This window comes from Arvicola amphibius, chromosome 7, assembly GCF_903992535.2.
Source record: "Arvicola amphibius chromosome 7, mArvAmp1.2, whole genome shotgun sequence".
Taxonomy (NCBI): Eukaryota; Metazoa; Chordata; class Mammalia; order Rodentia; family Cricetidae; genus Arvicola; species Arvicola amphibius.
The window spans coordinates 138,506,531-138,519,870 of NC_052053.1; the positions used below are offsets into that span (position 1 = coordinate 138,506,531).

Sequence of the window (13,340 nt, forward strand, 5' to 3'; positions counted from 1 at the left end):
TGGGAAATCCTGAGTGAGGTAACCCAGACCCCAAAAGATGAATATGGTATGTACTCACTCATTAGTGGATTCTAGCCATAGAATTGAGCCTATATTACATGATCCTAGAGAAGCTAGATAGGAAGGTGAACCCAAAGAAAAACATGTAGTTATCCTCCTGGATATTGGAAGTAGACAAGATTGCCAGGCAAAAATTGAGAGCTTGGGGGTGGGGGCAGGATGGGGGTAAGGAGAGATGGGGAGAGAGAAGTGAGAAGGGGAGGATGGGGAGAGCTTGGGGGAATGGGACAGTTGGGATGGAGGAAGAGTGGATATGGAATCAGAAAAGTATATATCTTAATTAAGGGAGCCATTTGAAGGTAGGCAAGAGATTGGACTCTAGAGGGGTTCCCAGGAGTCCAAGGAGATGTCCCCAGCTTGCTCCTTGAGCAGCTGACTTTATTTTTTTCATAAGATGGGTGTCTCTGTAAATAGCTCATGTTAGCCTGGAATTTGCCATCCTCCTAACTCAGCTTGACTGCTGGGATTTCAGACTGAATCACTGCACCTGGCTTCAGGCATCCATTTTCACTCCAGTAAAAGTCAAGATGTGATTTACAATGGTACTTAAGTCCTGCGCCTGAAGTTTAGGGGTAATCAAGCTTCAGGCAAGCTGCAACTCCAGAAGACAGAACAGGCCAAGACTTGTTGTCAAGTGATATCCTTGCTAGAGGAGCAAGCCATTATCCCAAAGGAATAGGAGTTCTTAAAGCTACAGAACCAGTTCCAGGAAGGGAAAGCCTGTTCTAATTAGGACCCAGCACTCTTCGCCTAGGCCACCAACAACTGTCATTTTCAGAAATTCAGCCATCAGACATTTTATCACATGGACCCACTTCCGCTACAGCAGATGCTTACTTGGAGCCAAATGAATCAACAAAGGTAACTAGCTCTCCACTATCATTAGAAACAATCGCTGAAGATGGAGATAATGGCAGACCCTTGAGCCTGTCTTTCCTAAGCGGCACAATTCTAAATGAGCAATAATCCCAGGAAGAGATGATCACATGGAAGGATCTAGAAGGACCTTGCTTCTGCCAGCCCTGTGACCACAAGTCTAGTGACAGACTGGAATCACCGCCACTGTTAATAGAGCTTCAATTGCACACTAATGTTTCGTAAATGTCCCGTGCCTGTACCAGTTCCCCACAGACGTTCTTCACCCTTACAGCTCTAAACACCCCAAGTGCTATGCTCATTTCCATTATTCCAGCCATGGATGAGGCACTCCCAGCTGCACTCCTGAAATACTCAGCATCATTCACACCCCCTTCTCATTCTCTATTCTTAAATGCTCAGATTTGAAGTACCTTCTCATGGTGTGAGACAAAACTTTATTCTTCCTCAACATGAACATTTAAGTCTTCTTCCAGCGTGTTTTTCCACTTAGCAGCCTTCTTCTCCTGTCAATGTCCTTATCTTAGGCCATGATGCCACCATTTCATGCGGTTTCCTAAGCCATCACTACCCAATCCACCTTCCTAGAGCCCTGCTTCCATAGACCCACAAGTGATGATGCCTCTGTCTGGCTTCCTGCAGCTCCACAGCTCATCCTCTGAAAATAGTGTTTGTCTTCCTAATAGAGCCCTGTGCTGTCACACTCTTTGTACTCTTCAGCAAATATTTAGCAAACAAATACTGTCCCTGGACACTGCATGCTGGCATCACTGCCCTCATGTGTTAGTCCAACTTGCTTCTGAAACAACCCTTAATTATTTATGGATAAATAATATGGGATGGAGGGGGAATGTCTCTCTCTTAAACAACTTAGAATCTTACTGGGAAGATAAGCAGTAAAGCAATTAACCCAGACAAAATGTAGCCAGTAAGCATTCTGGGTTTACTTAGGAAGTTGTAATTCACCTGATGCAGAAAATTAAAGGAGACATCCTGAAAGATGTGGCCCTGATACTTGGGGAGGATGATTCTGATGTGCAGAGAAAGGATGGGAATGGTGAAAGCAAAGAAGTGGAAGAACCTGACCTGCCCATCCCCCTCTTAACCTTTACCCTCTCTTTCCTCCCAGCTAGAAGGTCTTCCCCCAACAATTATGAGGCCATTCAACTTTACTCTGCTTTTGAAACTCATTCCCAAATCCAAGCTCCTCCCCAACAAAAGACGACATGACATGTAACTATTATTTACTGGTCTAAATTCAAACAAGAAAACAAAAATCACATGTCAAAAATACTATACAATTTTTCATGCTCTCACTACAAATTCTCCTGTATCCTGAATACAAAGTTTATTTAATCATTATCAGAAAGATAACACAAGGGGCTGGAGAGATGGCTCAGAGGTTAAGAGCATTGCCTGCTCTTCCAAAGGTCCTGAGTTCAATTCCCAGCAACCATATGGTGGCTCACAACCATCTGTAATGGGGTCTGGTGCCCTCTTCTGGCCTGCAGACATACATGGAAGAAATGCTGTATACATAATAAATAAATATTTTAAAAAAAAAAAAAAGAAAAGAAAGATAACACAAAACAAAATAAAGGCTCTGAGCAGCAGAGGCTTGGCATCGAAAGACATTCATCCTCTCTGGGACCTGCTGGTCCATGACCACACAGGGCAGATGTGATGAAGGGCAGGAACCCCAGAATGGGTGAGATGATCATGAATTATCTAGGTGGACTCAATCCAATCCCAGGAGCTCTCAAAAGTGGGAGAGGTAAGCAGAGAAGTGGGTTAGAGAGCTATGGTATCACAAGGACTTACCACGGCTTTGAGGAAAGAGAGTGGGTTGTGAAATCAAGGAATGTGGATGCATCTAGCATCTAGGAGCAGCCTTTAGGTAACAGCCAGCAGAAAACAGTATCACCCTACACCTTCAAGGAAACTACCTGACACGTGAATAAACAGAGAACACTCTCTTTCCCCTATTGTCCATCAAAAGCAAAGGACCCTGCACCAACATCTGTCTGTAATCCACAGAGACAGAGACAGCTGCCCTAACAAACTGCAAGATATTAAGTTTATATTGTTTTCAGCCACTAAAGTGTGGTAATTTGTCTGGCAGCAATCAAAAGTCAATACAGGCTCTAGGTTTCCCAATAGGTCAAGGTTAAGATTATTTAGCACAGATTTCTCACAAATACAAACAATTAAAAGTTCTCATGGAATATAATTACTTTTAGTTACACATGAATAAGCAGGAAAAGTGTAAGTTCAGCTTTTCTCTATTAACAATGAAAATTTCTAAAGTATTAAAAAGTACCATTCATCAGGGCCAGCTGTTGTACTCAACACTGTCATCTCATTCATAATTGATTCCAAGTAAGAACTACTTTACCTTGAAGACCAGTACAACCCATTCTTTCTGGGTAGTATCACCACTACCCCAACTACACTTCCAAACAAGAAGGAATGATATTCTAGAATCCCTTAATGTCCATCCCTTGTAGCAACTAACAAAAAGGTAGATAAATCACAATTATTCAGAGAGCTGATGAAAGTGTCTAGTAACCTGTGTTCTGGGTTCACAGTTGGTAAATTTCAGACCCTCGCAGATAGAACATCTGCAAGCCTCAGTCTGGTGCTAAAGGAAATACAAAGAGTAAACAAACACTAAACAAACATCAGGAGAATGTTGGGAACATCAGAGAAAGTAGCACCTTCTCTTAAAAGATAACCTCACTTTTATCTGCTCAGGAAGGACTGGGCAGGGTGCGGGGGGTGACAGTGTGAATGGGGGAATCAGGATTGCATATGTGGCAGGCCAGAGAGCCTCCCTGCATCTATGGGAGCATTCCAGCTACTCCTCTCAGGAGTTTCTAAGAACAGAGTTCTCTAGAGGAAGAGGCACAGGCTGTATCGCATCCCAGTATACTCTGGAACAGAACAAATCCAAATAAAGAGGTCAAAGAGAACACATTCTTGAGACCTCACATCTTAAGAGAGTGTTCGAAACTTCCGAGAAAGTAGTATGCATCTTCTGATGTACTTCTAAGAGGGAAGACTGAGCTCAAAGCTCTTGTCAAGACATAGTGGGCTACAGATTAGATGCAGGGCTGGCCCAAGGGCCAACATTTGACTGAGAACATTTGGAAGGATGCTGCAAAGATGTTGATTTAAAGTACTGTTTATCCACCAGCCACTGCCATTAATTCTTATTTATTCATTAAAGTAAGCAATCTGGACAAAAATTCATTATCTTGGGTTTAGTTCTATTACTTAAAACAATTAGGCCTGAGTTCTTTAAATATTTAAAACATACTAGAAGTGGTGGATAAAGCCTTTACTGTCCAACTCAAATTCCATTTGGCTAGTTCTACAAAATGTTTTGAAGTGTTTTTCACCTTAAATACTTTTGTACTAGATTTTGTCCCTAGCTAAAAGTAACCAAAAGGTGTTTGATATCATATTTAGAAACCGGTTCACCTAAGAAGTATGTATGCAGTTACTACACCTTGAAACCTATCGTTTATCAAGTTCTCTTACTCAATCAACATTTATCTAGCATTATTAATATGTGTCCACAGAAAAGGGCTGGTGAGATGGGTCAATGGGTAGGAGTGCCTGGTGCCAAGCTTGGGATAACTCAGAGATGGTAGAGGGAGAGAATCAACTTACTGAGGACTGTACTCTTACACCCTCCCCATACATAAAGTGTAAAAACAGTTTTTAAAAGAGAAGTAAAGAAATATCATAAAGTTTAAAATATACTCCCGTGCCACAGGTCAACCATTCAGCAAGTGTTCCCTGGGCGCCTTGCATGGGCAAGTGTCCTAGTTGAAATAGTAGATTAAGGGACAAGCCTAAGAAAATCTTTCAGAAACATTTCTTGGAGGAAACACTAACCACTACAGGACTCTGTAGGGCTTCCTGGGCTGGCAGGTATCTATAAAAACTTCCTTTCCCCCACCAAAACGGGGTCTCATCAGTCATGCTAGATTGGAGGACTGTAACGCACCACGCCTTATTGTGTACCAGAGTCGCTTATATAGAGATCCTTAACTGATAGCTATGCCCCAGCCAAACCCACCAGAAACCACTCCCCTGCCATCAGGAACTCCTGAAGGTCTCGTGCTCAGAGCAGCTGCAAGCATTACAAGTTGCTTACCAGAAATTCAGGATCTGGGAGTTCATAGCTCCCAACAGAGGACTACCAGTTTTAAAATTCTCACTAAAACTTTTTGTCTCACAGACTCTTTGGATGAACATATTCTGGTGTTTGAAGTTTTTGCAGGAGGAATTAGAAGACAGGTTAGGATGGAGACCAAGAAAATGAAAAAGAATAGAGACCTTGTAGGGTAAAGGAACCGCAGACATTCTTGAATTATGATGGTCACTTTTATCTGCTCAGGAAGGACTGGGTGGGTGGGGGTTGGTGACAGCTATGATTGGAGGAATCCGGAGTGTATACATGGCAGACCGGAGTCTCCTGCATCTATGGGAACATCCCAGCTGCCTCCCCTCAGGAGTTTCTAAGAACAGAGTTCTTCTGGAGGGAGAAGCCATCTGCTGTACTGTATCCCAGTATACTCTGGGACAGAACAAACCCAAATAAAAGGCCAAAGAACACATTCTCAGACCTTGCCAGCAGATTGTGCGGTTGGGAAATAAAGTTGTCAGAGAGTCAAGTTTTGAGCACACGAAGCTTGCTCAATGAATTCAGCATGTTCTCTGAGGGAAGACTGAGGAGACAAGAAAACATCTGTCTCTGCAATCACTTACACTCTCCCTGCCAGATGTTCTGAGTTTGGTCCAGGGATAGAGGCCAGAGTTCTTTTCGTACTCAACTGTGGTTAACTCAACTCCCATAAAAAGAACTGGCTATACATATTATATATTTCTGTAGAGATTCACATGTTGTATCAATTCAAAGGAAACTAGCATATTTCAGTAAATGAACTTTATCATTTAAAGTTACAAAGTTACAAAGAAAAGAAATGAAAAGATTCTTCTAACCAAATGAGAATCTACTTTCTATCTGTTGAATTAGTGAAAAAGAGGCAGGCAATGGTGGCACATGCATTTAACCCCAGCACTCGGGAGACAGAGACGGGTAGACTTCTGTGAATTTGAGGTCAGCCTAGTCTACAAAGCGAGTTTCCTAGGACAGCCAAGGCTACACAAAGAAAGCCTGTCTCTGAAAAAAAAAAAAAAAAAACAAAAAAACAAAAAAAAACAAAACATAACATAACAAAAAGCCAACAAAAATCAGTGAAAAAAGAAATTGCTACTACCAGCTGAGGCTGGGGCCAGGGGAGCCAGCATTTCTGTGACAGACAAAAAGGAAACCAGCTGGTTTAATCCGCCTTAAACAATATGGCATTCTCTGAAAATGAAAATATGTATGGTCTCTGGCTTAGCAGTTTCATCACTGAAACCCGATCTACAGAGCTGCAAGCATTTATCAAGACATGTATTCACAAAGCTTCACCACAACACATTTAAAAAAGGGAGAGAAAAGTAACCAAACTGATCACGATTTTCACCTGACAGATACAAATGCTATTAAAAGTAAAGATGTGGATGAGTGTAAGACAAAGTTCTACAAGTGGGAAATTTGCAAGTTTCAGGATAACATGTTTAGGATTGGCTAGATGATTCAGTGGGTTAAGGTTCTTGCTATTAAGCCTGATGACTTGACCAACACACCAAAATGAGAGAACCAATTCTCTTACATTGTCTTCTGACCTCCACGTGTGTGCTGTGGTGTGTGCACACTCGTGGATACAGACAAATGAAAATAAAGGTAAGTGGGAGAGGGCTCAGTATGGGAGAGGGCTCAGTATGCAAGAGGATCAGAACCCGTGTAAGTGCTTGGCAATTCACCTGGAATCCTAGCCTATATGCTGGAGACTGGGGATTGCAGAGCAAGCTGGCTAAGGGGACTAGCCATATAGGTGAGCTTTGGGCTTCACTGAGAGACCCTGCCTCAAAAGAATGAAGATGGCAAGCACTCAAAGGAAAGTCCCGATGTCAAACCGCAGACTGCCTCCACATACACAGAAAGAAAAAAGAAAAAAAAAAGCCAAACAGATAAATCTAACATCATTTTAAAGCAGAGAAGAAAATAACACCGACTTTCAGCAGGCATATTGAACTCATAACTGCCTGTTATTAACTTTTTAGGGAGCAACAAGAAGTTGCTAATAATGATAGCAACTACCTAGCATTACCTAGGAGAAACTTAAAAGAGAAAACAGGAGAAAAAAATGCCTTTGCATTTCAGTTTATAGTTCTTTGAACTGTTTGAACTCTTTTGTTTTCTTTATAAACTATGGGCATGCACTGCTTCCATAATTTAAAAGATATGGAGAAATAAAAGTACAAAACTGAATAACAGCATTATTTAAAAAATCAAGACATAAATTTCCTAGATTCAAAAAATTATCCTTTTTAAAAGTGTTTAATTATGTACATGTATACTATGTCTCTCTCTCTCTCCCTCTCCCTCTCCCTCTCTCTCTCTCTCTCTCTCTCTCTCTCTCTCTCTCTCTCTCTCTGTGTGTGTGTGTGTGTGTGTGTGTGTGTGTGTGTACACATGAGTTCAGGTGCCTGTGGCGGCCAAAATAGAGTGTTAGAGCCTGGAGCATGAATTCCATGCATTTTTAGTGACACGGGTGAATCAAACTAGGCTCCTCTGCAAACACTAAGCCACCTCTAGGCCAACACAATAACTCCTGGCATGATAACAACCCTTGAATTCACTGAGACCACAGTACAAATGATTAGCAGGTACTCAAACCAAGGATGAACATACTTTACAAACTTTCTTAAGAGGCAACAAAACCTCAGATTTCCAGAAGTCATGAGTTTCCTTGGCACCTGGGTCAGAGTACAAATGAGATTCCACTTACCTATTGTTTAATGCTCCTCCAAGGTCACAGTCACAAGGTCGACATCCATCCAAATCATTACTTAAGCCCCAGTGTTGTGGCTACAGAACAAAAGATCAAACATGTAAAGATGGGTTCCTTTGACTGTACAAGAGCCTCAGCAAAGAACAAGCTTCAGCATGCTTGGGTTATTCCAAGCATTTCTTTCAACCATGAAAACAGACAGAGGGTAGAAATATTCTTAGTTAAAAAAAAACACACACACTCATCTTTGAGTCATTTGAGGGAAAGTGCTGTACTGCTCTGAGCAAGCAGTACAGAGATCGGTTTTCTTCATTCAAATGGCTCTGGCAGTAAGAACAGTATTTGGCATGTCTTTACATTTCCTTCAGTTCAGTCTGTCACAAGTCCCACAAGGAAAGGCTTTAGAATTTGTGTTCATGGACACAGCAGAAAACAAGGAGAGCTTCTTCTCTAATAAAGAAAGGCAAATGCCAGGTCTCTTCATACAGAGATCTGATGTGGGATTTCCCTCTGAATACCATTGGTTAATAAAGAAACTGGCTTGGTCTGACAGGGTAGAAGAGAGCTAGGTGGGGAAAACTAAACTGAATGCTGGGAGAAAGAAGGGCAGAGTCAAGAAGAAGCCATGGAGCCGCTGCCAGAGACAGACACCCTGAAACCTTGCAGGTAGGCCATGGACCTCGTGGTAAAATAGAAAATAATGGAGATGGGTTAATTCTAGATGTAAGAGCTAGCCAATAAAGAGCTAGAGCTAACAGACCAAGCAGTGATTTAATTAATAGAGTTTTCGTGTGGTTATTTCGGGAGTCTGGGCAACCAGGAAATGAACAAGAGGCCTCCTTACAACAGAGATCCCCTGTATCTCAAAAGCAAGCAGAGGTTCATCTGCTCAGATTTACTAATTTAAGTCAGACTTCAAGACATTTATTAGGCATCTCAGGATTGTACACAAGCACACACACTTAGGGGTTGCAAACACATGTTTGTATGGGGCAGGTGGATCCTCTAAGCAAAACTAAATAAAAACAGCATTAAAATGCTACAGAAGCTATAAGATAATCTATGTTAACTTCCCTCATAATCTTCTACTCAGGGCTAGAGCTGAGGTTCATTGTTAAAGCCCAACACATGCAAAGAAGAGGGTTCAATGCCCAACACGCACTTCCCCAAAAAAATACTATTCCACTGAACTGCTATTGGTGTACTTCCTCTTGATTTTTTCAGCCTTGATGAAATTTTTTCCTACATGAAGTCTCTGTCTTATTCTGGTTTGTTTGTTAGTATAACAACACAAACATTTCCTTGCATTAGTGTCATTTTCCACAGGAACTGATGTCACTTTGTATGGAAATCCCCAAGTTCATGTAACTACTTTCCCACTGTTGATTCCAAGTCTTCTGCCATAATTAATAAGGACAGAATGAATCTTGTGAGGGATATACCTTTGTCCAATTCTCTGAGGATCTCATTGGGAGCCTCAGGAGTAAGGTTACTAGGTTAGGAATATGTACATTTTTACTAGCTCCTGAGACATTTCTCTGAAACACTTTTTACAGTATGAGTCAACCTGCATTTCTGTTAGCAACTAACAAGTCTTAGCTCATCTTGTCCTCACTAGCAATTAGCATTGCCACTTTTAAAAACTGTTCACTTGTCTTCATAAGCGTTATTTGTTGTGCTTTGTCAAAAAACTCACTCTGAATCCTCATTTTGACTTTTCTCATTGGTCTCTTAGCATTAACTTGTAAGGATGATGGTAAAATTCATAAAAGGAGACACATTCCTTATTTTCCAGGTATGGTGGTACACACATACCATACAAGGAAATGGGTGGCAAGGTTGAGAGGATTGTGGGTTCAAAGCCAGCCTTGAGTATATACTGAGACTCTGCCATATCCACTAACTTCTTATCCCCGGGGACTAAGGTTTACTTACCAGACATTGGTCACAGTGCTGACCTGTCACCAGTCGCTTACAGTAGCAGTACCCAGTCTCAGAATCACAAGGATTTCCTCCAGGAATTGTCCCCAGAGGATTGCAGGCACATGCTTTATTAAAGACAAAATGAAGCAAAGAAACACAAACTAAGTGAGTCCAAAGCTATTGTTTACTTTTACAATTTCAATGTAAAATGGAACTATATCCCTGGAGAATGCCCGAAACAAACTTACATTTACAACCAAATGGGTCTTCAGCGCTTAAATCATAGAAGCCTTCTTTACAAACATCACAACGCTCTCCTTCCACATGCAATTTGCACCGACACTGACCAGCAATGAGACCCACAGAAAAATCAGTGTAACTGTCACAGATTCCTCCATTTTCAGAACCAGCTGGGTCACAGGTACATGCTGAGAAGAACAACTCCAAGTTAAAGGCATCAGGAATTAGGCCAGGATTTTTGTAAGCACATATGTTTTCTTCCACCCTCCAAATTCAGCCAAAGAGAACTTAAGAAGGTTTGACTAGCAAGTAAATGCTTCTCCCCGCATCCTAGACAGCAATTGATTAGCAAAGCTGGCTACGCTGCTCAGAGCTGAGCTCCAAGAGGAGGATATTGACAACAAACTATTCTGCATGAAAAATGATTAAAACAAACAAATAAACAAAACAGGCCCTATAAATGACATTTCCTAACGTACGTTCACAGAGACTGGGGTCTCGGATGTCCCTCTCGGGGTGCTGGTAGTAGAATGGTTTGCACTGTTCACAGTTGCGTCCCATGGTGTTGTGCTGACAGTCATCACACACTCCCCCGCTGACGTTCCCAGTGGCCACGAAAACCGCCATGTCAAAGTGACATGAGCTGGAATGTTCGTTGCAGTTGCATTCTGTACGACAAGACCAATGTCAAGAACAAAACTTTTTTTTGAGCCTGTCCTGGAACTAGCTCTTGTAGACAAAGCTGGACTCAAACTCACAGAGATCTGCCTTCCTCTGCCTCCCAGGTGCTGGGATTAAGAGCATGTGCCACCGCTGTCTGGCAAGAACATAACTTTTAAATATGTTTACCAATGGAAGATGGAGGTAACAGGAAGGAAGTTTAACAAAGTGGGGACTAAGTTTGAGTAAAACAGCAATCAGTGAGAAGGCTCTGGTCATGAACAAGGATATAGCCCTTGTTGATCCTGGTGGAAACCACAAATCAGGGTAGCAGCTTTAAGATTGCTAGGCCAGGTCGTGGTGACACACACCTTCAATCCTAGCACTGCGGTGGCAGAGGCAGGAGGATCTCTGAGTTTGAGATCAGCCTAGTAGATTTACTTGGCTATTTTCTCAGTGAAATCAACACAGGAGAAGGGTGCTGTTCCACCGAAGGTACCTTTGGCACCACCCTAGGTAGAATTGATTGCAGTACTTTCTACTATTCTGAAGGACATGCTGGACAATGCATTCCTAGGAAATCTTTTTGGGTTTCGTATTTGAAGAATACGGCAAGAGGTGTGGGGGATGACAGTGGCAGGCATGTGGTACAGCCTGCAATTCTAGCACATGGGCAATCCATTAATAAGGCAGACTTCTTTCCTCACTGTGAAAACAACTTAAAGGAGGAAGGCTTTACTTTGGCTCATAGTTTTGGAGGCTATACTCTACAGCTGGTTGATTCTGGTGTTGCTGGCTCTGTGATAAGGCAGAAAGGCATGGAATAGCAGAGCTGCTCCCTTCAAGACAGTCAGGAAGCAGAACAAACCAGACAAGGTTGGGAGCAAGAAACAACATCAGAGGCATACTTCTAAGACCTACTTCTTTCTCCTGGATCTAACCTAGTAAAGCTAGGTTCAGCAAGGAATGCATCAAGGGACTAATCCACTGCTCAAGTTAATGGCCTGGGAACCCAATTACTTCTCAACAGTGCCACCAGCTGGGGACCAAGCATTCAACACATGATCCTTTGGGGGACACCTCAAACCCACACCAGAAATATACTATATTTGCCTTTCATTTGTCCTATTATCCTCTTGTTTTAAAAGCAGATGCATACTAATTATTGTTAATTTAACTCAATGCATACATATTATTGCTCTGGAACACTCACAGTCAGGAGAATGGCCCTATCTTCCTCCCCTCTAAAGACACATTCATTGTGGAAGTAGCTCCCCAGAAAGCGGATCCCAACTGCCCTTCCCACTGACACTTACTTTTGCAGGCATTGCTGTTTCGACCTTCAGCAGGTCTCCATGGCAAATCATGGTAGAAATCCATGCACAGCTCACAGTTCAAGCCTTTGGTGTTGTGCCTGCACATGCAGTGTCCATGAACCTGGGAAGTTGCAAACCAGGAGATGCAAAGTCAGAAACATACAGTCGGCCACACTTTTTCCACAGTCAGTAGAAGATAGAATCTTTCACACACATCTCTAGCTTCTACCACTGAGGGCTTATTTTTATTTTCTTTCCCCAACTAAGCAATTTCTATCTACGTAAGATAATAGCAATTATCCTTGTTTCTGGAATAGTTTCTATGGTACAACAGACAGTCAACTGAATATCTACACAAAGAATCCAGACGAGAAAATTACAACTTAAGAAATTTTTTTAAGGGACTGCAGGCAACTGAGGAATGCTTACAGCAGGAGAAAGGGCCTTCCTCAGGGAGGAACACACCAACTGGTTATCCAATACCAAATGATTATCCCTGAAAACACACATATAAGTAACATACAGACTGAATAGGTTGTACTTAGGTATTCAGGGATATGTACATATATATGTATGTATGTTTGCATACATACACACATTCATATATGTAACAACAATTAATGAAAAAAGAAGCCATAAATTAAAATTAAATTAAAAGAGAGCAAGGATACACACACACACACACACACACACGGGATGGTTTGAGAGGAAGGAAAGGGATGAAGAAAATGATGTAATTATAATATAAAATAAATTATTTTTAAGTAATTATTTAAGAATTAAAATAACAGTAACAAAACCAACCTAGAGTCTATGAGATGGTTTGGTGGGTAAAGGCCTTTGCTACCAAACCTGAATACCTAAATTTTATCCCCAGTATCCACAGAGATAGAGAAACTGACTCAACTCAAGTTGTGCCTGACCTCCATATGAACTCAGTGGCTCATGAGTGAGGACACACACACACACACACTAAATTTTAAAATGCAATATATTTTCAAACTAGTTATTTAAGAATAATTTCTTTAAAGCTACTGTAATAGAAACCTATAAAAGTGAGTGTAGAATGCCATATGCACTGGTCTCCAAGAACCAGATCTGGCCACTGTGCATTTTACACTGTGCCAGGTGAAAATTTCCTCCCTTTAAACAAAGCACTTAATTTTCCTAACCATAATAAAAAATATTTTCAATTATTTACCATGTTTTCTTTCAAGCAAGAAAATAAAACTATCAGAAAGACACAAATTAATTTTTCTAAAAGATTCAGGATGTACTATAGAATGTCATTTTACACCAAGGCATTCTTAAGACCCTTGTAGCCTGCAAAAGATAAATAGATTCTTTCTAC

General features: G+C 41.4%; 1 protein-coding gene across 1 annotated transcript in view; it reads right to left on the bottom strand.

Annotated features, from left to right (window-relative positions):
• Positions 1-13,340, bottom strand: part of Lamb1 (laminin subunit beta 1) — a 68,354-nt gene that overhangs the window by 36,695 nt on the left and 18,319 nt on the right. Inside the window, exons 8-12 of the mRNA XM_038336703.1 lie at positions 11,990-12,110; positions 10,493-10,681; positions 10,022-10,201; positions 9,786-9,898; positions 7,848-7,927 (exon numbers count right to left, since the gene is read on the bottom strand). Of these exons, the coding sequence (XP_038192631.1) occupies positions 7,848-7,927; positions 9,786-9,898; positions 10,022-10,201; positions 10,493-10,681; positions 11,990-12,110 (683 nt within the window). The remainder of the gene's footprint in view (positions 1-7,847; positions 7,928-9,785; positions 9,899-10,021; positions 10,202-10,492; positions 10,682-11,989; positions 12,111-13,340) is intronic.